The following is a 26,135-nucleotide window of genomic DNA, read 5'->3' as shown; positions in this document are numbered from 1 at the left end:
CACAAATAAACATAATATCTTATCTATAATTGTAAATAATTCATAATATCTTTTGGACCAGCTCATGAAAAATTGCACCACACGGCATTTAATTATATAAAAGTCATTTTCCTGCCCCCAAGTGAGTGTAAAATAACCTAAATTGCATTTTGTTATGTAAAAAAAACAACAACAGTGATGGTGCGATATTCAAACTGCACAGTGGCGAGGGACTGTATATATTTGTTTACATATATATAAAATGAACAATTACAAATATACTAATCACCAGGGATCCCCACCCACCACCACCACCGCCATCATCATCATGGAATTACTGGGTTACTATGACAACATTGTGTTGTTATTTCATCTCCTAAGCAGGTCATGTTGTGATGCTTTCATTGAGACCACTGGAGGTCGGATGGGTATCTTATTCATATGGGCTATAATCCTACACGTTTTCTAATTCTCTTTACTTACATTTAAATTTTGTGGTGGGTATCGAAGGCCACAGTAAACTCCTGCTTACTACAGTAAACCTCGGATATATCGGAAATTCGCTCACAACGGACAGATAAAAAAGAACCGATTTTTCTGTAATGCATTTCCAATAAAAATTCATTGCATATATCGGATTTTTTATAACGGATTTCGCCTATTTCGGACAAAATCTCCAGTCCCGTTCCAATGCATTTCCATTAAATTTCCCTCGCATATATCGGATGGCCGCATCGTGGCGCTCCGATTCGCCGAATCGTGACAGGCCGCTATACGACGTCATTTGCAGCGTTTGCAGCGTTGCCTGCGTGTCCAGGTACATTGGAAACATAGTCAAGGAAGTGCCTTTTTATAACGGATAAAATCCGATTTACGCATATACCGGATATAAATCCGATATATGCGTAAAACGGACATTTTCCGGTATACGCATATAACGGATTTCGCTTATATCGGACAAAACCAGTGGGAACAATTGAATCCGATATATCCGAGGTTTACTGTACCACCTTACATAACAATATTAGCAAAAGCGGATGTCAGGTCAGGTTTCCAACAGCGGAAAAGACTAAAAGGGTGTTTTATTGATTTGTTGATGAATGAGATGGACGCTGATGTACAGTACAAGTGTGCGTGTAGCAGCAGTAAATGTTATTGATGGGGGGGAAAAAAGGCCTCACTGTCTTACCTTAGCGGCACTGATCTGCTCTTTCCTGAACCTCTCCAGAGGCATAATGAGCACATCGTTGGCGTTCTCAATCTGAGGACACACACCGTGCAAAAAGCAAGCATGCAAATCATGCGGCAAAACCAATGAATAAGCACGCATCGTCTGTATTCGTCGAATTGGGGTGACCTACCATCCGTGTCCTCTCGTCTTCCAGGTTTTGTAGAACTGCTGCAAACTCCTGGAGAGATTTAGCTTTGGGGTGAAAAGGAAAGAGGGATAGAATTAATGAAATTTGCAAACACCAAAACCTGTTAACGACCTTCTAAATGTGTTTTAACATTACTAGAGCCTTCTAGACATGAAGTAACACCCCTATAGTCACCAACAGTATACACTCAGCATTTGGGACCAAGGAAAAAATACAGTATAAGTCTATCTGTGCAGTGTTGGCACACGCACACGGCTATGGTGCGTTCAAGGACCGTCAAACAAAATGGGATATGGAAAAACATGTAATAAACATGCAAAAAGAGTGGGATTTGGAGCTGTATGTTATTTCTTTTCAATTAAATAATGGCCATATGCATATTCTCTGACTATTACTAGGCCGTAGTCAACTAAAAAATTGAAATTATTTATTAATAAATTAAAAAAAAAACAACAACAGCAATATTCAAACTGCAGTGGCGAGGGACTGTATATATTTGTTTACATACATATAAAACAAACAATTATAAATATACTAATCATTAAATAGATGAACAAAAATCAATGAAACAAAATAAAATAATGAATAATACACACAAATAAACATAATATCTTATCTATAATTGTAAATAATTCATAATATCTTTTGGACCAGCTGTATGTTATTTCTTTTCAATTAAATAATGGCCATATGCATATTCTCTGACTATTACTAGGCCATAGTCAACTAAAAAATATAAATAACTTATTAATAAATTAAAAAACCACAACACCAGTGATGGTGCGATATTCAAACTGCACAGTGGCGAGGGACTGTATATATTTGTTTACATACATATAAAATTAACAATTATAAATATACTAATCATTAAATGGATGAACAAAAATTAATGAAAAATAAAATAATGAATAATACACACAAATAAACATAATATCTTATCTATAGTTGTAAATAATGAATAATATCTTTTGGACCAGTTCATGAAAAATTGCACCACACGGCATTTAATTATATAAAAGTCATTTTCCTGCCCCAAAGTGAGTGTAAAATAACTTAAATTGCATTTTGTGATAATAACATTAATTTTGAGGTGTGATAAAATAATTGTTTATAAAAGAGAAGGCACACTAACTTTTTTTTTAAGTGAAGGCCTGCAAGCTGTTGAGGGAAGATACTGCAGCTAGAGATAGTCAAACAACAACAGTGTATGGTTGCGCACACACACACACACAGGGTGTGGTGACTAGTGCTTGCATGTTTCCACAGACACCAAAAGCGACCTTGGTGAGTTCATGAAATGACTAATTATGTCATTCTTCAGCAAAACAATAGCATTGACATTCATGTTTGTCAGAGTTGGATCCAACTCAGCCGGTTTTTCCAGATTTTCATTCTAAAGAATCAAATAAGTCAGGAATTTTGACTGTTTGGATACAACAACTGTACAAGTGTACAGTGTTAGAACCCACCTATGCATATCTCATCATCCGTCTCGGCATCCCCGATGCACTGGAATTTAAAATCATTCAGAGAGTCGGCAAACTTCCTCTTGGCCGTGGACAGACCTGGAACAACGGAGAAGAAAAGGGACAAGTTAGGATGAATTGGCATGGAAGACGGCCCTTAATGATCCAGACTAACTTTTTTTTTTTTTACTCTGCTTGCACAGTGGCCCCTAACTTAAAGTTGTAGGGTTGCTAGCTTCTGCGAAAAAAATTAAAAAGGTACACCTTGTTGGCTGGAAAGGGGGGGGGGGGTTGTTACCTTTAATTGTGTAATTTGATGTCTGTAATATTAAATACTAGAAAGTGGTGAAAAAAATGGTTATTTTGGGTACAATAGAAGAGAAGCTACGGAGAGATGTTTCATATTTATAAGATTCTGCTCATTCAGCACTTTTCTAACATCAAAAACACAACATTATAATAACATTTTTCCACATACGAAGCAAACTCTTTGACCATGTGTTCACTGCACATACAGGAAGTGAAAACATTTGAGTGGTCAAAGGTCACAGATGTTGAACCTGAGATAGGACCTGCTGACCATGCATCCCATTAAGATGTGTGATTGGACTCGTGTGCAAGTTGTTCCACACCAAACTCATCTAAATATGCTTTTATTGACATTGGTTGGTGCACTGGGGAACAGAGGAGAACCTTCCCCAAATTGTTCCCTACAAGACGCAAGGATCCAATTATTGAAAGTCTTGCTAAGATGAGGAGTTCAAAATTGGGTGTCTATATTTCATTCATAATTCCAAATGATAGAGTCAATGCCTACCGTATAAAGATAGCAGCATGCTAGATATGTTATGGTTTTAATATTGTTTGTTCTTTTTAGGCTTCCCTTCCATAAAAAGTCAAGACGAGGTCACCTTCACTGCAGTGCTTTCCTGTTGCCAGTCACATGACAGGAAGTTGTTGCAGGCCAGGATGCTCCTGTGTGTTGCCGCAACGCTTTTTAGACCAGGGGTCTCAAACACGCGGCCCGCGGGCCAAATGTGGCCCGCAGGACACTAGTTTGAGGCCCCCGCCTTGATATGAAAGTTTAATGTTAGTGCGGCCCGCGCAAGTTTGATATGGATGCTGTATGGTATCATGTACCCAGAAAAAATTATTATGTTTGATTAATGTTCATGTTGAAGGTTAAATAACTGTTAATAGTTATCCTCCCTATCCGTGTGGAAGTGGTAAGTTTTTGGCTCTTTACGTTTAAAGGAAATAACTTGGAGGCTACCGTTTAGGTCGCTAGCTCTCTAGTTTGCGAGTTAGCATGTGTCTCAAGACCCTGCAGTTGCGCAATACGTTGTAAATAAAAAGAGTATAAATGTGACTATAGTCGTGTTTTGTCATGTCTACAGGGCTCTAATAATGCTTTGTTCATTTTAATCTGAAAAAAATAATTTGTCTACCCACCAACTATATGTGGTTTCTTAAGTTATTATTTGCCGTTTTATTATTATTATTATTATATTTATTACTGATTGATTGATTTTCTTTATTCTTGATTTGTTTATTTATTTTTCATCTTATTTTGTGCAGAAAAATAAAAAGTAAGATATTTGAGAACAGCGGAATGTTTTATCAGAGCTTTTATTGTAGAAAATCGGAACCAAAGCACTGAAAAAGGTGGGTTCAAGTAAATGCTGTTCAATAAATATCCTTTATCTAATTTTCATATGACTCTACACTAAACATTGATGAATACACTCATGCTAACACCACATGAGAGATGCCCTGCCTGGTCCAGCAATTATAGCGCACTCAACGAGGTGATATATGAGTCCAATGGAAAGAACACTCATGCCTCCTCATTTCAAGCTAGTGTATACTATGTTTATTTTCCCATCAGGTTATTACATATTGTTGCTTTAAAGCTCTTGAGCAAATGATGCTTTCCTGTACATCTGTTGTTTCCTGTTTTGCCAACAAATTGTCATGAAACCTATTGACAGGTTAGAGCAGGGGTCAGGATAGAAGCCATTAAAATTATGGTTTCATTACTTTTTTAGCAGGAAATATAAAAGTCCCCCGCTCCCCTTTTAGTGCCTTTTTGTGAAGTTCAGTTCTCACGTTCTGCTTAGCTGCTGGGGCTAGCAAATGAAATCTACCATTGTCCTCATGGAAGGGTTATGTTGGTGTGATTGTGTGTATAAGTGAGGGTCTGTGCTACACTGCCTTGTTAAAAAAAAAAAAAAGTTTCTATTCACATACTGCAGAGTTGGAGCCACTGTTGGACATCCTGTTGATGTCAGAATGTCACACAGACCCATTCTTTTGACTTCTGGTGTGTGTGTGTGTGTTAATACACACGGTTGTACAGTGTACAGTGTGTAATTGTGTTGCCTTCTTTGTCTGTGTGTGTGTGTGTGAGCAGGACACCTCATTCCACTCACTCAAATGTCCTTCACATGTCATTGCTGACAAATGGGGCTGCCATGTTCACGGCTGTGATTATATGGATACCACCGGGGGTGCTAAATTAAAACTAAATAAAATTAAAAACTGCTATAAATTATAATTTTAAGTGAAATTTTAATTAAAGAAATGTTTAAAACAATGTAAGTTTTTACAAATGGGGCTGCCATGTTCACGGCTGTGATTATGGATACCACCGGGGGTGCTAAATGAAAACTAAATAAAATTTAAAACTGCTATAAATTATAATTTTAAGTGAAATTTTAATTGAAGAAATGTTTAAAACAATGTAAGTTTTTCAGTACCTCATTACGCTGCATGTCAAAACAACAAGTTCACTGTTTTTTTTTTCCATCGCCATTGAGTGATGCAATCAAGATCTCAGAGGGAGCACAACAAAGTCGTAATTCACGGTGTTGGTAACAAATGGAGATGAACATGCTGATGTTGTGGAATAGTACTTATACAGTGCTCTCACTGTATACATCAACAACACAGTAATTATACACTTACAGGCCAAAACATTAGGCAAGAGACAAAAAAAATAACAAATTCTACCTTTATAAAGATAATGCTCATTTTTGACGGACAAGGGATACTCATTTAGCAGACGTAAGGTAGACATAAAGAAAAAAAAGGTACTTTCTGCTCTTGTGGCGCTGAGAGGAGCTGTCACTGACAGGAAACAGAAGATGAAGCAGTTAAGAGATAGCGGCCAAAAAAAAAAAAAAAGCAAGCTTTTGGGGGACTGGAGTGAGGAAGATGTATTGTGTTTCTCAGTTATTACATCAGCCTTGCAAGAGGTCGCCCAAATGTCCTTACCTGAAATACGGCGGGAAAAGTTCAAGTTGAGGTCAACAGCCTTTGACACAGATATTACAACTCTCTTTTTTTTATTTTTTTTAATGTTAATACAGGTTGCTCATGAAGACAATAACCAAAAGAATAATTCACTTTGGTTAAAATGGACCTATAATACTCATGTTCTGCCCTTTGTATTGAGTTATGGACTCCTATAGAGCAGCTACACACAATAACCCGCACAGAAAGCTTTCTAGAGCTCACAGAATCTGCACCTATTCCAGCTTTTTTTCCTTGTATTTCCAAAATGGTCTTTTTTAATTTATTCCACCCACGCGCCGCCTCCAGGCACGCCCATCCGCGTGTTTGAGACCCCTGGTTTAAACCATAGTTCATTCTGAAAATTCCCAAAGAATGTGACTGATGAAATATGGGCCGTTTTTGTGAAGCACCGCCTTGGTCTAATCAGGTTAGGAGGTGAAAAGGTCACCCTTGGTTTCATCTATTCTGCCCAGTCAGCTTTATGGGAGTCGGCTGGGTCGTTGCACATCGACAAACAAACAACAGTCTTCTTGTGACCACAGTGGAGACTAACATGTCATCAATGATGATCCTGTTACACAGCCATAAGTCAAGAACTTCATCTGGCTATAATGTGATGCAGAAACACAGCTGGAGAACAGCAGAATGACTCGGAAATGTTTACTTTATTCCCTCATTCTAGTATGGCTGTGCCAAGGTTAAAGGTGCATGACAAGAGCGCCTGTTTAGCCTGTGATATATTATGGCATGGCAGGTGTTACCCACATGGTATAAAAGGATGCATTTCAGAAAGAAGAGGTCACTTTAATAAATTACTGTGCCGCAAGAGAAACCTTATCCATGCCCTCCGAGCACATCGTAAGCTTTAGTTGGCTCAAGACGCAATAAAATCACTTTAGGAGCTGAGAAAGCAAAGAAATGAGGAGCGGGAGAGGGGAAATTTTTTACTTCATCACCTTCCAGAGTTGAAAATGGTGCAATAAATATGTCATCAAGACTAGTTGCCGCCAAACACACACGTATATACACACGCAGCAGAAACAGCTGAGCGACAATTTATCAGCCGAGCCGTCAACAGAACATCCACTCTAATGTTGTTTACTAGAACATCTGGAATTTTGGCTTGCAACAGAATCACAGTTTTTATAGGGCAATGACGAAAACTATCATGGTTATATATCATCATATTATACACGCTATCATTACTATGTGTGAGTAAGTCAATAATAACTGGGAGGCATAATCGGGAATGGTTGAATGTCAGACCTGAAAGAAACTGCAGTACATTACATTTTATGGAACGCAGTAGCAGCTCATGCCATGTTACTTTAATACTCACAAAAGTAAGTACGCCATTTCAGTAAGCATTTTATTATATCTTCCCAAGAGACCATACCATAGTAGGTAAACGTGGATATATTTTGGAGTTGTCCGTGCACAGCTGGTATGTCAGTATATATAGGATTTAATATCCAATGAAAAATATTTGACAACGCAAATGAGTACCAAAATAGTTGTCACGAGTCAAGCATGTGGTAGCAGTTTGAATTGGGGTTGCATGAGTGCTGCCAGGACTGGGTAACTGTGGTTCTGGTTGAAGGCTCCAAGTTAGCTTTAGGGTGTATAGAAAACTATGATTCCCACATTAACTAGCCAGTAAAAAGTTGGAACTGCACTGCATCTGCGACTACATTTTCCTTAACCACAAGCATGAGCATTAAAGTTGCAACATTCATTCATTTTCTACCGCTTATCCTCATGAGGGTCGCTGGGGGGTGCTGGAGCCTATCCCAGCTGTCTTTGGGTGTGAGGCGGGGTACACCCTGGACTGGTGGCCAGCCAATCACAGGGCACATATAGACAAACAACCATTCACACTCACATTCATACCTATGGACAATTTGGAGTCAAAAAAATTGGAGTCAAAAATTGTCAACCCATCGAAAATATCAAGAGGTCAACAGTCTGACACACTTTATCATCATTCAAAGAACACATTACTAACAGCACTAAATTCATCACACAGCAACTTAACACTCAAATGATTCATTCATATATTCATTCATTTTCTACCGCTTATTCTCACAAGGGTCGCAGGGGGTGCTGGAGCCTATCCCAGCTGTCTTCGGGCGAGAGGCAGGGTACACCCTGGACTGGTCGCCAGCCAATCACAGGGCGCATGTAGACAAACAACCATTCACACTCACATTCATACCTATGGACAATTTTGGAGTCGCCAATTAACCTAGCATGTTTTTGGAATGTGGGAGGAAACCGGAGTACCCGGAGAAAACCCACGCATTCATAGGGAGAACATGCAAACTCCGCACAGAGATGGCCGAGAATGGAATTGAACTTGGGTCTCCTGGCTGTGTGGCCTACATGCACACCACTCACCCACCATGCAGCCATGTGCAAGTTGTATCAGAAATCAACTATAAGAGGTCAATTACTGTGCATGTCTATTGCATTTGTCATGACACGATTCGGCTACAGTTATTAAATAACAAACAAAATGAGGTAATGGGACTTTTCCTCTGAGCCCATCTTCAATCACATGTGGAACCGAATTAAAAGGAATAAAGATGCATTTTAACGTTTAACCATGACAAGTAAATTTGGAGCATGTGGCTTTAAAAATGGTTGTATTTTTTATATTGACAATAACAATGGTGTGAAAACTGTTTGGTAGTTGTGGGTGTGTTAAACCATGATAGTAGAAAAACAGAAAAACAGAACAGACAGTATGACCAAACAGAAGCACAAAAATGTCCCACATTTGGATTCACTTATAAACGTAAACAGAGGCCAACACATGACACAGCATGTCGGTTGACAAAGCAAATCTAACACACACACAATGGAAACACTCCTTTTATCTGTGCAGCAGATGGCTCCCATCACATCTGGGTGGAAAGTGAGCAGGTTGCTATGATTTGTTATTGTTGCATTTGCTTCATCAAGAAAGAACAATCTACATTTGGAGCGCGCACACACCACAGAGAAGAATGAATGTCATACTTTGGTTACCCTCAACTCAATAAATGGCGGTCACAAACCAACACAACCCGATTGAACAATGAGCATAAAAAGCTGGAAAACAAAAAGTGGCCATAAATGACAAAAAAGTCCTAAATAGAATGAACTGGGGGCAGGAATTGTGTCAAAAACAGGCGGAAGCTGGAGAGGTAGTGAGTTACACCAAGTGAGGGACAGGGGTGGTGGGGGGGTCATGCATCCAAAACAAACCTGGGAGGCCACCACAAATGTCACAGGGGATTTATGGCTCTTGCTCCTGTGAGAGTTTTACTGTTTCTCCAAGGTTAAAAATGTTCAAGTCAAGCGACACTGGATGCCTCTGGGAAATTTGTTCCGCCTATTTACTGTGTTGATTTTCTGAAAAAAAATAGTATGAGACAACAAGAAATACTCACTTCTCTTATGCTGTGGTTGAAAAATATTGTCCCTACCCCACAAGTTTATACATAACACCAAAACAGGAAACAAGCTATCATGTTGCTGTATGAAAGTACACACAGCTGCATAATGTAGAATATTTAGCACGCTTTGGTGAGTCCGGTATAATAGTTATATAAATGTTAGCTCTACTAGCTTTAACGTGGTACTTTTGCAAGAAGCTATGTACATTCCACTCCGTATTGTACTGAGCAGCAAAGACAGAGAGAGGGAGCCAGAGGGGCCCAAAAGGGAGGCTGACGTCATTGCAGAGCCCCCATAGGCACCAATGAATGCACTGCTCAGATGCAGTGCATTATGGGAAAACGTTGTTTGTTTTTTACTCGTATTGGTATATGTTTGTATATTTATTAGGTGTACTTTTTATGTGTTAAGTGTGAGTTTAGCGGTCTTTTCAAGATCAGACTGTTATATTGATATCCAATGAACTGAGAGCAGGGGTCTCAAACTCAATTTACTTGGGGGCCACTGGAGCTAGGGTCTGGGCGAGACTGGGCCGCATCAGGTTTTCCAAAAAAAAAACAAAAAAAAACACATTTATTAAAAACTGAAAAATGAATAAACTTTGCTTTGGTTTCGATTTTCTACAAGAAAAGCTCTGATAAAATATTCCACTGTTCTCAAATATCTTACTTTTTATTTTTCTACACAAAATAAGATAAAAAAATAAATAAACAAATCAAGAATAAAGAAAATCAATCAATCAGTAATAAATAAATAATAATAATAATAATAATAATAATAATAATAATAATAATAATAATAATAATAATAATAATAATAATAATAATAATAATAATAATAATAATAATAATAATAATAATAATAATAATAATAATAATAATAATAATAAAACAGCAAATAATAAAAACTTAAGAAACCACATGTAGTTGGTGGGTAGACAATTTTTTTTTTTTCAGATTAAAATGAACAAAGCATTATTAGAGCCCTGTAGACATGACAAAACACGACTATGGTCACATTTATACTCTTTTTATTTACAACATATTGCGCAACTGCAGGGTCTTGAGACACATGCTAACTCGCAAACTAGAGAGCTAGCGACCTAAACGGTAGCCTTCAAGTTATTTCCTTTAAACTTAAAAAGCCAAAAGCTTACCACTTCCACACGGATAGGGAGGATAACTATTAACAGTTATTTAACCTTTAACATGAACATTAATCAAACGTAATAATTTTTTCTGGGTACATGATACCATACAGCATCCATATCAAACTTGAGCGGGCCGCACTAAAATTAAACTTTCATATCAAGGCGGGGGCCTCAAACTAGTGTCCTGCGGGCCACATTTGGCCCGCGGGCCGCGTGTTTGAGACCCCTGAGCTAGAGAGTTCACTGATTTGGCTCCCGTCAAAGAAAGAGCTACTACTACTATCATTAGTAGTACTTCTGAAGTAAAAAAAAACTTAGCCACAAATTAGCTGCACCGCTGTAAAAGCTGCAGTGTTCTAAGTTTAAGAAAAAAGTAGTATATTATACACCGGGAATTAAGGTAATGATTCATTTCTCAAGGCAAAGCAAGTATATATAGTGGACTTGAGCCGTGTTTGGGACTTATGAACTATGTCATTGAGTATAGCAAATAGACATTATCTGCAGTGGGAGTGAATGGGGGGAAAAAAACATTGTACATCATTGAGGCTTTTATGTTCTCCCTCCTCTTGTCCCAGGCCAAATAACTCTGGTATCCTAGCAACGGGCACAAAGAGGCCATGACACCACAAGTAAGAAGGAAGTTTGCTTTCTGTGGCTCATTTTTTTCTTTTTCTGTTTATGTTATGTAAATACAATCTACATTGGTCTACACATTTCTCTTTGTTTTCTATCAACTTGTGTGTCGTTTGTTTCCACACTATCACCACACCCCCCGCTCCCTGCCCTGATCTATTCTCTTTAGCCCCCTTCGACCTCACTCTCCCGCCCTCATTTTGGAATTTTCTGCCACGCCTGCTGCTGACACAGCCAACGCAGACAACAAGGGAGGGTTTTCCTTTTTTTTCCTCTCTCTTCTCTTTTAGAAAAGAGAAGCCTATGGGGTAAAATCGGCCCGCGGACCGCCAGCTGCCTCTGGAAAGATCCACAGCAGGAATGCGGGATGATCTCACTTGGCCTTCAAGTGAACGACCATGTGCCAAAAAGTGGCCTACAAGTGATCTTGTCATTTTGAGAAAAATTACCAAGAAAAATATCCATGATGTAAAACATCATCAGTTGAAATAAAGTTTATAGTGCTTTACATGTCAATATCTTTTGTCAACGGCGGCACAGTGGTTGAGTGGTTAGTGCGCAGACCTCACAGCTAGGAGACCAGGGTTCAATTCCACACTCGGCCATCTCTGTGTGGAGTTTGCATGTTCTCCCCGTGCATGCGTGGGTTTTCTCCGGGTACTCCGGTTTCCTCCCACATTCCAAAAACATGCTAGGTTAATTGGCCACTCCAAATTGTCCATAGGTATGAATGTGAGTGTGAATGGTTGTTTGTCTATATGTGCCCTGTGATTGGCTGGCCACCAGTCCAGGGTGTACCCCGCCTCTCGCCCGAAGACACCCTTGTGAGGAAAAAGCGGTAGAAAATGAATGAATGAATGAATCTTTGGTCAACATCAATCCCATGCCAAGTCTCAAAAGCTGCTCAAATGTTCCGGTATGGATGGGCTAATTTTCCAAAATCGACCATATTTGAAGAAGAAGGTATTCTGGACAGTTCCGCGATGTAAAATTATGAATGTTTTTAGTTTTTACTGAATGATATGGGCAGAGCACGGTGCTAAAGTTTGATGATTCTACATGATACGGCTCAGAGCTGCATCATACTTTTGATAAAGGTTGCACACACATTGCAGATCCATAAATATTATTGTCCATTCATACATTCATTCATTTTCTACCGCTTAACCTCATAAGGGTCGCATGGGTGCTGGAGCCTATCCCAGCTGTCTTCGGGCGAGAGGCGGTGTACACCCTGGACTGGTGGCCAGCCAATCACAGGGCACATATAGACAAACAACCATTCACACTCAACCTAGCATGTTTTTGGAATGTGGGAGGAAACTGTAGTACCCGGAGAAAACCCACACATGCACAGGGAGAACATGCAAACTCCACACAGAGATAGCCGAGGGTGGAATCGAACTCGGGTCTCCTAGCTGTGAGGCCTGCACGCTAACCAGTCTTCCGCCATGCAGCAGATTATTGTCCATATTAAATCAAAATTATGTGGAACAGTACTTCTCCTAGGGGACCTTTTACATGCTATATATCCTCATAATGCAGATTGGCTCATTTTCATGTTGTCCCATATAGTCATAGCCTGCTAAGGTCCCACTCAGTTGTACACATTACCAGCATCCATGGCATAGTGTCACAGAGAGAAGCGAGTGAGAGCGTGGAAACCACAATAACCAGATTAGAGCCAGTCTCCAAAATAGCCTCCATCCACTTCCTCCCCATCACCCAACATAAGCCTGAACGCTGTCCCAGACAGCGCGCACAAAAAATACAGCAAAACGATTCAAATAACTGGTGGCGACACTGAATCCCTGTAAAGTACACAGTGCTGACTGACCAGATTAAATGTGAGGGAGGCAATTGGCAGCGGTTGGTTCACAGCGCTAACACAGGATCATGTTTGATGGAGAAGCTTCACAACAAACAGCACTGTGGCTGAAACTAATAGTGAGACATATAATTCATTAGGAATTTGACCAGACACTACAATGATAATTCAATACTGTCAACATTCCATTCATTCATTCATTTTCATTCAAAGAACACATTACTAACAGCACTAAATTCATCACACAGCAACTTAACACTCAAATGATTCATTCATACATTCATTCTTTTTCTACCGCTTATCCTCACAAGGGTTGCAGGGGGTGCTGGAGCCTATCCCAGCTGTCTTCAGGCGAGAGGCGGGGTACACCCTGGACTGGTCGCCAGCCAATCACAGGGCACATATAGACAAACAACCATTCACACTCACATTCATACCTATGGACAATTTGGAGTCAAACAAATTGGAGTCAAAAATTGTCAACCCATCGAAAATCTCAAGAGGTCAACAGTCTGACACACTGTGTCATCATTCAAAGAACACATTACTAACAGCACTAAATTCATCACACAGCAACTTAACACTCAAATGATTCATTCATTCATTCATTTTTTACCGCTTTTCCTCACAAGGGTCACTGGGGGTGCTGGAGCCTATCCCAGCTGTCTTCGGGCGAGAGGCGGGGTACACCCTGGACTGGTGGCCAGCCAATCACAGGGCACATATAGACAAACAACAATTCACACTCACATTCATACCTATGGACAATTTGGAGTCGCTAATTAACCTAGCATGTTTTTGGAATGTGGGAGGAAACCGGAGTACCCGGAGAAAACGTACGCATGCACGGGGAGAACATGCAAACTCCACACACAGATTTCAACTAAATCAAATTAAATCATCTATATTAGATTCAATTAGTGATCTGACACGTCTAACAAAACCACAGCCTGTCTGCATATTTGTTTTTACTGATCACAAGTTGGTGACCTGCAGTTCCACTAAATACTCTGCAATAAAACACTCAAAATTGGTTACATCTGCTGTTATGTCTGTGGCGTTGCACACTTCTAAAGAGTTCAGACTTGCACTTGGCAATTTTAGTTATTTTTTTTTTTTGGATGCAATATGAATCTGATGTGCCAGGTTCAAACAGGCCTTGATGGATTATCTGTGAAAAGTCGAGTGTTTTTAAGTGTTTTGTCTATACGTACATTCATTTATTTGTGGCGACCTGCCATGAATAACATTCACTGCTACCTTTTTTTTATTATATTTTTTAGCCCTCCTATTTAACCCTCCCTTACAGTATAATAAGACTGTGTAGCTTCTCAATGCAACCCAATACAGTAGATTACATTGTAACTACGTATTAATAAACCTCATACACAGAAACCTGAACTGACTTGGTTGTAGACATAGGCCAGTATAAGATTCTGACAGTATGATAAACAAAATATCACCTGACCTACTCTCCAAGACATATTCATATGTACTTTAAAACAAGACTAACACCAAGAGGTGATGATGTAACTCCACGATAGATGAGATCTTGTTTGGTGAAGTTTAAACAGCCACAAGAAACACGGTCTGCATTTTGCCTTGGAAAAAAAAGAGTGCTATGCAGCGGAAACCATGAAATCATACAAACCAAAAAGCTCTAGAGCAGGGGTCTCAAACTCGCGGCCCGCGGACCAAATGTGGCCCGCAAGACGCTAGTTTGAGGCCCCCACCTTGATACCAAAGTTTAATGTTGAAATGACAGCTCAAAGCTGTGTACACACCGGACATAATTAACATGATTTTGCCCCGCCCCATACTGTTACCCTACCCTGTTACCCCGCCCTGTTTTGCTTTGGATTAGCAATGAAGCTAAAGGCTTATGACGCTGGGTTACAAATAAATGCAGGAAATGATTTGGAATCAAACGGAAAATACACGTCAAGATAAAGCATCTCATCAAACATGTTGTTAAAGTTACGACGCTGCTCCCAGATGGAACTGAGTACGATGCTAACTTGCTAATTGGGTCAAATGATTAAGTTTCATTAATGTTCACGTTAAAGGTTAAATAACTGTTAATACTGTACATTTGTATCTGAAAAAAATAATTTTTCTACCAACTGTATGTGGTTTCTTACGTTTTTCTTATTTGCTGTTTTATTATTATTTTACTTATTTATTACTGATTGATTGATTTATTGTCTTTATTCTTAATTTGTTTATTTATTTTTTTATCTTAGTTTGTGTATAGAAAAATAAAAATTTGAGAACAGTGGAATGTTTTATCAGATATTTTGGTGTGGAAAAACTGAACCAAAGTACTGAAAAAGTGTAGGGTATAGCAGAAGCAAAAGCATTGAAGATAATTTTTTATTGATTTTTTTTCCAGTTTTTAATAAATGCGTTTTGTTTTTTGTTTTTTTAAAACCTGATGCGGCCCGGCTTCACCCAGAACCTAGCTCCGGTGGCCCCCAGGTAAATTGAGTTTGAGACCCCTGCTCTAGAGTTTTTGAAAATGTCCAAGCTCACCAGTTTTGCATCATAGCCAATTATGTAAATGAGACAATGACATCTCCCCACCTTCCCGCAACCTAACACCACAAGTAGATTGCTGTACCGTGGGAGACACAGAAACCCTCACTCCAAACTTGAATAAACCTTTATTGTAATGTCGGCCAGCAGGCAGCCCAAGCCCCACCATAGCTGACTGAAAACGTCTGTACAGTTCTCAGAAGTTATCAGAGAAGACAAAAGGAAGAAGGACTGTCACCTTGTGAATCGATTTACAAGACACAAGAAAGAAGGCGCAAAAGCTGTAAAACTTGGAAACTTGGAAGAAAAGTTGCCTGTCTTAGGGACTCCTGACAGCATGGAAGACAAAAAGACATATTTTTTTTTCAGCTTGGCCGACACAACGGCCGTGGTAGAAAGGAATGTGACATCCTGTTCCACTTTTTCATGTCTTTAAATAGCTCAATATAATGACAAGTAAAGTGATGAACACTGTCAGTGAAATAAAAGCACATGTGAGAATGTGAGCACTCTTTCATGACCCTAGTTTGATGTACGGGTGCGGCATTCAAAGTCCAACACGATCCAATTCGTTCTGTGATACGAGCTGACTTCCAATATGTCCTACAATAAATAATGTAACATAAATGCATCAGTTCCAGACTGCAACTGTGGCTTCATAAAACCGGTATTAAACTGTATCAGCAATGGTTTGAGTAATATTTTAACATTGTTAACTGCACCTAAAAAGGATTGCATAATAAAATGTAATAAAACTAAAATACACTAACATGACTGACCCTGACACCAACACATTCAAAAAGCCAAAGAAAAACTGAGCTGAAGGCAAAATGAAAAATGAAAAATGAAAAACACTGGCATTAACAGATGCGGCTGGAGGAAACCTCCATGTGTCATTTTGGCAGTCACTACATTACATATGCTCATCATCCAGCAGCTTTATCTGCCTCTACGTGTGCTTCAAAATGTTAAAGCTGGCTAAGCAGTTTGCTCCTTGTCGTGATAACAACATTGGTTTGTTTACTGCCATGTTGTGTGATATATTATTTCATAAATCGCGGCGCATGGGCCAAATGTGACCCGCAGGACACTAGTTTGAGGCCCCCGCCTTGATATGAAAGTTTAATGCTAGTGCGGCCCTCGCAAGTTTGATATGGATGCTGTATGGTATCATGTACCCAGAAAAAATGATTACGTTTGATTAATGTTCATGTTAAAGGTTAAATAACTGTTAATAGTTATCCTCCCTATCCGTGTGGAAGTGGTAAGTTTTTGGCTATTTAGGTTTAAAGGAAATAACTTGAAGGCTACCGTTTAGGTTGCTAGCTCTCTAGTTAGCATGTGTCTCAAGACCCTGCAGTTGCGCAATATGTTGTAAATAAAAAGAGTATAAATGTGACTATAGTCGTGTTTTGTCATGTCTACAGGGCTCTAATAATGCTTTGTTCATTTTAATCTGAAAAAAATAATTTGTCTACGCACCAACTATATGTGGTTTCTTAAGTTTATTATTATTATTATTATTATATTTATTTATTTATTTATTCCTGATTGATTTTCTTTATTCTTGATTTGTTTATTTATTTTTCATCTTATTTTGTGTAGAAAAATAAAAAGTAAGTATTTGAGAACAGTGGAATGTTTTATCAGAGCTTTTCTTGTAGAAAATCGGAACCAAAGCAAAGTTTATTCATTTTTTTGTTTTTAATAAATGCGTTTTTTGTTTTTTGTTTGGAAAACCTGATGCGGCCCAGTCTCACCCAGAGCCTAGCTCCAGTGGCCCCAAAGTAAATTGAGTTTGAGACCCCTGGTCTAGAAACAGTGCCACTGAGGAAAAGACAGGAAGCAGAACTGGAGGTAGCAGAGATGAGGATGCTGAGGTTCTCATTGGGAGTGACCAGGATGGATAGGATCAGGAACAAGTACATCAGAGGGACATTACATGTTAGAGGTCTTGGAGATAAAGTCAGAGAGACCAGACTGAGATGGTTTGGGACATGTCCAGAGGAGAGATAGTGAATATATTGGTAGAAGGATGCTGCGTTTAGAGCTGCCAGGTTGGAGACCAAAGAGGAGGTTTATGAGGGTAGTTGGTGTGTGATAGAGACAGATGCAGAAGACAGGGTTGGATGGAGATTGATTTGCTGTGACAATCCCTGAAGGGAAAAGCCCAAATAGAAAGAAGAAGAAAATATATAATGCGTTTGGAACTATCGGCATCTCTTTAATTATTGGCCACTTTAAACACCGCATTGTCTTTGAACATCGAATAACCATCCCGGCTATGATTAGAGAAGTAAGGATAAGCGTACAATATGAGCATTTTTTTTGCTCCCTTGTCACTTTCTTTGTCCTTGGGAAGTATGAAAACTGGAAGTCCTAAAACAAGAACAGGATGAGGAAGTAAATCCCACATCCCAACATTAACACAGAATGGGAACACTGCTGAAACAAAGGCAGAGGATATAAACAGTACTTGTTGACGGGTAGCTAATTAATTGGCTAACATAAAAACTGCAAATGGTGACTTCTGTGTGCGTGCATTCACTGCAATACATGGAAATCACGCGGTGGCCTAAAAGCCAGCAGTACAGTATCTGCTGACTGCACACTGGCAAGGCATCAGTTTCCAATGCCATCTGACATTTGCCAGTCTGCCTAGCAACCCACCAGACGGAAACTGGACATGGGTTGATATTACTAAATTAGCAATATAACTACACTGTATCATACTTGTTGGGATGTTTTGAGGTTAGATTTGGCACTTGTTTCCCTTGCGTCTACACAGTCAATTCCACAGCAAATGTGTGCCTCAGCATGTGTGTGTTCACGCTTGTGTGCACACTCATGCATGCATGAGAACGGGCTGTCTTCGACACCTGCTGCAGCTCCAAGCGAAGAGCGACAAAGCTGTCGAGAAGCACAGTTGACTGTATAAAGATATTCATGCTCAGCTATGAGAGCGCTGTCTAGAAATATTCATTCAACTATGTTCTATTACAATGGCAACAAAGAATAGTGCACAAGAGCCCAACAGGAGCCGATTAAACTACTATTAATTAGCTGGTTTTATTACTACATCAAATTTATGACATGTACAGCCCCCTCCTCTAATTCATGCTCTCAGAGGGAGGCTCAAAGCTGCCCTGAAGGCACCATCGCACGCCTCGTTAGGATGCAGTCACCACACACAAGCGTATTGTACAAGACTATGCTGCATAGTCTATCTCCCTATAGCGCCATTAGCTGTAACTGTGTCACTTTAAATCACTGCAACCCCCGGGGCATCTGGACCAGGAGCTGCTGCTCGCTGGCTCAAGTCTGTGCAATGGAGGTCCTTTCAGAAAAAAACAGGAGATACAAAGTCCAGCATGCGTCAGGAAACCCTGAGTGGGACATGTTAGCAGTACAACTTAGTGAAAGATGGTAATTAATTTAACAAAGACAGGGCTCTACATTAAAAACAAAAATGACTTGCCCATGGGGGATCCTTAAAATGAGAACTACTTGCCCGAACTTGCCCCATGTCAAATGAAAAGACCGCCATAATGATATCATCTAATTTTTGTGGCATCACATGAGAATCTCAAATAAAGATGAAATTATTATCATTTCTTGTGGTTGTTTTCCTACATAGATCATGACGTTAAATAAATATGATAAATATGATATGATATGATATAATATGATATGATAAATATGATAAATAAAAGTACATTCTTGATTGAATAAACATTGTGCTTATTAAATAATAAATGACAACACAAATTATTGGGTGATTCAATGTGATTCACTCACCTGTGCCATCATTTGATTTCCTGCCGCTAATATAATACTTGTTTAGGAGGCACTGGTTCATCACTTTTTAGTGTTTTCCTTCAGAAGTTGTAGACCAAGTTGTAGAATTAGACCATGTTGGCAGGGACGCCATGATAGATGTTTTCCTAGTCAAACGATCGCTGATTGGTTGATCGCGAACAAGAACGGGTATGGGTAAAACACGGACCGCGGTCTAAATAAACGATTCTGATTGGTCCGTTTCAAGATTTGCAAGGATTGGTTTGCAAATTACCACCGGAATTACGCAGTCCGTGTTTTACCAACACCCAACAATGAATGGTCAGAACTGGGTCAAACCTAACCATTCTATACTAGAATAGGAGAAGACTGTACTGCAATATTGGGACTAGTACCCCACGGAAAGTATGCAGATACTGTAAATAACTTGGGGTTGGTTTGGGAATTGTCTTAGGATTTGGTTTATGGTCAGAGTTTTGCGTTTGGTTTGGGGAAGGGATTGGGTTTTGGATTTGTGAAATGGTTAAGGTGGCAGGGATCGGGTTATGGTTAGGTTTGAGGTTACAGTTCGAGGTACGTCTTGACTAAGGGGACGGTTTTGGAGTTCGGCTTGGGGAGAACAGTCAGGAATTAGTTGAGGGTTTGCCATCTAGATTGGATTAGATTTAGGGTAATGGTTTAGGTTGTGGTTAAGGTTTTGTTGGTTTTTACGGTCTGGGAGGGTGGGTTTTAGGTTAGGGTTTGTTTAAAGTCTTTGGCTCGGGTTTAGGACCAGGTTTTAGGTTAGGGTTTAGTGGTCAGCAACCTTGAGCATCTAAAGAGCCACTTTATCACCAAATAGAAACTCAGTTGGGAGCCACTAAACCAGTATGACCACGAAACTGAAGGTCATGATAAATATATAATTTCCTTAAGCGAACTGTCCTGTTCCTTTTCTGTCTCAAGAGCTGCGACTCAAGAGCTGTGGGTTGCAAACCCCTGGTCTAAAAAGTTGGGAAAATGATATTTTGACATTTGACATTCTAGCCTATCCCACTTAGTACTGGGTGAGATATACCCTGGACAGATGGAATTATAACCATAAAGTACTTGGTGGAAAGTGGTTTTAACACCTCAAGAGAGACTGGCCTCATCTACCGGAGTACAGGTGCTCTGCACACAAACAGACAAATGTGGCCATTTTATCTTAGTAGTTCTTGCAGTATCTCAAATATCAACCTCAATCATGCAGAGCCAAAAAGAAACCGACATTTGATGGTCCATTGAGCTCACTGCCAAATCTTGACAAATGGTCATCACTGCTCTGTTTCCATCACTATTTTTCATAACTATTAATCCTTTTTGGCTTTTTGGCCATGACCACATTCTCACGTGAGTTTAACGCCAGCAAAGGCATTAAAACCACAAAACTCATAAGTTATGTTCCAGCTCTGGAATGGTTTATCAAAAACAACCTGATAAATTCCAAGGGGGGAAATATATATATGCAAATCATTCATTTATATGAATAAATAATAGCACAAACCTCCCCCTACACATTATTAAAGGACCCCCCAGCCCCCGTACTCCATCAAAGCAATGCTGCTTTGCCCACCCCCCAACATCACCACACACTTCCACCAGATTACACCATTAAAACTGAGCTGTCTGGATTTACATCACCACCCTGAAATGAACCCTGCATGAACGTACATATATTTATGTGTGTGTGTGTGTGTGTGAATGTGAGGGGGTGTGATAAGGCAAAGTAGATGGTGTGGTAAAATGGGGATTAAATATTCTTAGCAGGCGTTATTTTAGGAGCAGGCGGGACAAAACGGATGGACACACACACACACGCATACACACAATGTAGGCCTCCATGCCAGTGGGTTGCGGTTTGTTTGGGTTGGCCTCTGGCAGCAGCGGGGACGCGTCTTCCCTTCAAGCCCACCCGGCGGGCACGTGCTCAGTCTGATTTAGTCACAGTCAAACGCGTGTTATTTGCTACCACTACCAACACAAAGCCTGTCAAGGGGAGAAAATAAGCAAAAACACTTCAACACTTATAAATACTTATATTACTGCTGTCCAATGAAAAACATGCATGTCCATGTTTTTTTCCACAAAATATACAACATAAACAACCCATTGACACTAATTTAAGGCAGCATTAAGGTCTTACATTCTTTGTCTAGAGATGTATACACGTAATTCAACAAATGGTGTCCAAACTTCTCCAAGCTTTTCTTCTGGTTGTTCACACACGCTCGCGACATTTTTTTATTTAAAGTGTCTCAAAGGTTGTTAGCAAGTTAGCAAACAACATTGGAGTTACAGTGAGTTACAGTGAGTTACAGTGATCAATGCCGCACTTAGCAAACAATTGTCAAGAAGCTTCAGAGTCAGAGGCTTTTCGCCCTCCCACTCACACAGACCAATGACCTGAATCACATTGAGCGTGCCGCAAAGGTTATAAGCAAGTTAGCAAAAAACAGAGAGGCTAAATTTTAAATAATGGTGATCAACGAACCAGTTATAAGAAACCGAATCAGAGCTTTTCTTCCTGTCACTCACACAAACGAATGACTCGACCCACTTGAATGTCTCAAAGGTTGTTAGCAAACAACAGAGGAGTTACAGTGAGCAATGACGCAGTTAGCAAACAATTGGCGAGAAGCTTCAGAGTCAGAGCTTTTCGCCCTGCCACTCACACAGATGAGTGACCTGAATCAATTTGAACGTGTCTTGAAGGTTTTAAGCAAGTTAGCAAAAAAAAAACAGTGAGGCTAATTTTAGGATAATGGTGATCAACAAACTAGTTTTAAGAAACCGAATCAGAGCTTTTCTTCCTGTCACTCACACAAACGAATGACTCGACCCACTTGAAAAAAGTGTCTGAAGGTTGTTAGCAAACAACAGAGGGGTTACAGTGAACAATGACGCAGTTAGCAAACAAGTGGCGAGAAGCTTCAGAGTCAGAGCTTTTCGCCCTGCCACTCACACAGACCAGTGACCTGAATCAATTTGAATGTGTCTTGAAGGTTTTAAGCAAGTTAGCAAAAAGAAAACAGAGAGGCTAAATTTAAGATAATGGTGATCAACGAACCAGTTATAAGAAACCGAATCAGAGCTTTTCTTCCTGTCACTCACACAAACGAATGACTCGACCCACTTGAATGTCTCAAAGGTTGTTAGCAAACAACAGAGGAGTTACAGTGAGCAATGACGCAGTTAGCAAACAATTGGCGAGAAGCTTCAGAGTCAGAGCTTTTCGCCCTGCCACTCACACAGATGAGTGACCTGAATCAATTTGAACGTGTCTTGAAGGTTTTAAGCAAGTTAGCAAAAAAAAAACAGAGAGGCTAAATTTAAGATAATGGTGATCAACGAACCAGTTATAAGAAACCGAATCAGAGCTTTTCACTCAATGCTAATATTAAGATCATGGTGGCCAAAGAAGCAGAGACAGCCAACAACTTTCGGGAAGGTAAAACGCGAGTTGAGCTTTTCTCCCTGTCACTCACACACAAACACAAAAGTGTCTCAAAGTTGTTAGCATGTTAGCAAACCAAGGGGTTATGATGCTCACCAATGAAGAAGTCATTCACACAACTGTCAATGAACGTTTGGACACACCTTCTAAAAATCCAAAATGTGGTTGTAATCGTTTGTTTTTTCACTGACTTGGGTTGAACTTTTGTTACCATTAAGAGCGAGTTTAAGATTGTACACTTTAGTTACCACGGCGATAAGTCGTGAAAGCATTTTTTTGCTGAATTGTAGCATAAAGATCCTGCAAAATTGCCATAAAAGAAAACCGTTCCCACGCAAATTTGAAGCATTTTAAAGTCCATGTCAAAGCGGCTCTACTTTGATGTGGATGGAAAATGATTATTATTGTTTGCATGTGAGTACTTGTTGTGCAGTATTTGTGTTCCATCCAAGCCCCACCTGCAGAGCTTTCATGGGAATGTATGCAGGTTAGAGATACTCTTGTTGCAAGTCTGGGCAATCAGCTCTCAAACTGGCCTGAGGTTTTCTTTCCTTGCATGCAGATGAGAGCCGCACCTTCTCGCTTCTTCACTGGAGGCTGAGAGTTTTCTCATTTTCTCTTTGCACCTGCGGGCTTTGACGGGCAAGGCAGCAAAATCAAAGGGTGAGAGGGGCCAGATAAATCACCTTGGCTTCCTCTGCTGTCTTTTTACAAGCTGTAGTATAAAGTAAGCGAGTCTACTCATAGTCGTGAACGCAAGGTGAACGCATGCGTGTCAAAGTGTGACTCGCCCATGCTGGAGCCTATCCCAGCTGTCTTTGGCAGAAAAGCGGGGTACACCCTGGACTGGTCGCCAGCCAATCACAGGGCACATATAGACAAACAACCATTCACACTCACATTCATACCTATGGACAATTTGGAGTCGCCAATTAACCAGTTGCTAATAGTCTAAAAATAAAGAATTCATTTCAAGAAATGCTGCAAATGTTTGACAGACAGTATGAATGGCCTGCAAGAAAATACGTGTCACAAACGGCAATTCCACAACTTCACAGCGTGAACGATGATTGAGTGCAATATTTCCTTTACTATATCATGATATGGTATCATCATTTTTGGATAATTACTATTAATATATTTTGTGGCCGTATTCAACCACAAAACAGTAATTCATTCATTCATTCATTTTCTATTGCTTATCCTCACGAGGGTGGCAGGGGGTGCTGGAGCCTATCCCAGCTGTCTTCGGGCGAGAGGCGGGGTACACCCTGGACTGGTGGCCAGCCAATCACAGGGCACATATAGACAAACAACCATTCACACTCACATTCATACCTATGGACAATTTGGAGTCGCCAATTAACCTAGCGTGTTTTTGGAATGTGGGAGGAAACCGAGAAAACCCACGCATGCACAAGGAGAACATGCAAACTCCACACAGAGATGGCCGAGGGTGGAATCGAACTCGGGTCTCCTAGCTGTGAGGCCTGCGTGCTGACCACTTGCATACCGTGTAGCCCTATCGTAAATCAGTCATGTATAAAATTATCCAGAAAACAAAGTCTTGTGACACTTTGACAACATACGGATGGAAGGTAAAACCAAACACATATGCTCATGCACTTTGCAGTAACCTTTGACCCTACCAGTGGTTAAAAAAAAAAAACTCACACAAATGGCAAACATAAATAGACAGAAAGTGGAAGCAAAGGGAAAAGCATGTCGTGTACATATAATCCTTTTACCAGGTTCTCTGTTGTCTCACTTGTGGTAAAACGCAGAAACGGCTGAAAATACTATCATGTTAGTAAAGTACACTAAGTACACTCATTTTGCCAACCACCAATTTAACAAGAAGCACCTGCAATAAAAGTGCAGCTGAATGTTTTTTATGACCAAACTGTAGCCATCAGCTGACTAGGGACCACCAATTAAAAATGAGTAAAGTGCTGACGTCGCTATATGGTTGCTGTGGTAACAAGGTAGGCATGATTAGCTATGTGCACTGAAATGAGAGCATGTGGAAGTGGCTGAGTCACTGTCACAGCACTAGGTTTTTGGAATTGAATATGAGCACACAAACTGAAATATTTACTAACAAGATGATATAACGGCGAGATGTCCCCAAGGACTTATTTGTCCATTTTTGGCTTCTCTTTTGCTCATAAATTTAGTTGTGCAACTAAAAAAAATAATTCAATAAAATAATTTTTTTATTATAATTTTTTAATCTCTAAGGTCACCAGGCCAAATGTGTATATACAGTCATGGAAAACAATATTAGACCAGCCTTGTTTATTCAGTTTATTGATCAATTTTAATGCCTGATGAATTTGTTTGGACAGATATAATGATGAAAAGTTGATATCCAGCAACTTCCAATGTTTTTTTTAGAATACATCATCAGCATTGTACTGCCAAAAAAATAAACTATTATGAGCTATTTCTGTTGTCATCATTATATTTGTCCAAATAAAGGTACCTTTAGTTAATATTTTTTCCCATGACTGTATAGTCACTCATTTTGTATGTATTTTTCATAATAAAAACAGTGGCATCACTGAATCAAATTGGCATTTAGAGGGTTAAAATCATACAATTATTATGTTTGTTTTATTTTTTTTATTAGAATTCAAGGTGACTGAGAGATCTAAGCAAATAAAGTTGAAAAAAAATACAAATCTGTTATGTTTTTATAGTAGTTTTTGGGACCCCAGTTTAAGTGGATGAAGCATACTCAAACTCAATGCACATCAGGAATCAAACCGAGAACACAAGCATAATACCACTACACCAACGTCACAGGAGGTATCATACCACATTTAAATAATTGATCATGCAACCAAACACCTATGAGTGCCTTTTTTGCAGCAATAATATCAATTAAGGAAATATGTGCAAGTCTTTCTATTGATGCTGGTCATTTTAAATCATTTTTTATTCTTCTTTTGGGAATAAATCACCATTCAGAATTGGTTATTTTCTTCCACTATTATTTGCATGTGCACCAGAATGAGCTCATTTCATCACATTATGTGTGTGTGTGTGTGTGTGTGTGTGTGTGTGTGTGTGTGTGTGTGTGTGTGTGTGTGTGTTCACAAATACAAGGCAACAATAGCACCAGCTCAGGGCTTAGTAGTGCCCTATT

General features: G+C 39.6%; 1 protein-coding gene across 2 annotated transcripts in view; it reads right to left on the bottom strand.

Moving 5' to 3' along the window:
* Window positions 1–26,135, bottom strand: part of LOC131138138 (rho GTPase-activating protein 26-like) — a 57,564-nt gene that overhangs the window by 26,349 nt on the left and 5,080 nt on the right. For both annotated transcript variants that reach the window (XM_058086801.1, XM_058086802.1), the window contains exons 3-5: window positions 2,828–2,923; window positions 1,341–1,402; window positions 1,169–1,240 (exon numbers count right to left, since the gene is read on the bottom strand). In XM_058086801.1, the coding sequence (XP_057942784.1) occupies window positions 1,169–1,240; window positions 1,341–1,402; window positions 2,828–2,923 (230 nt within the window). The remainder of the gene's footprint in view (window positions 1–1,168; window positions 1,241–1,340; window positions 1,403–2,827; window positions 2,924–26,135) is intronic.

Source organism: Doryrhamphus excisus, chromosome 11 (genome assembly GCF_030265055.1).
Source record: "Doryrhamphus excisus isolate RoL2022-K1 chromosome 11, RoL_Dexc_1.0, whole genome shotgun sequence".
Classification (NCBI taxonomy): Eukaryota; Metazoa; Chordata; class Actinopteri; order Syngnathiformes; family Syngnathidae; genus Doryrhamphus; species Doryrhamphus excisus.
The sequence above is the reverse complement of the archived record's forward strand: the minus strand, read 5'-3'. Positions and strand labels throughout refer to the sequence as shown.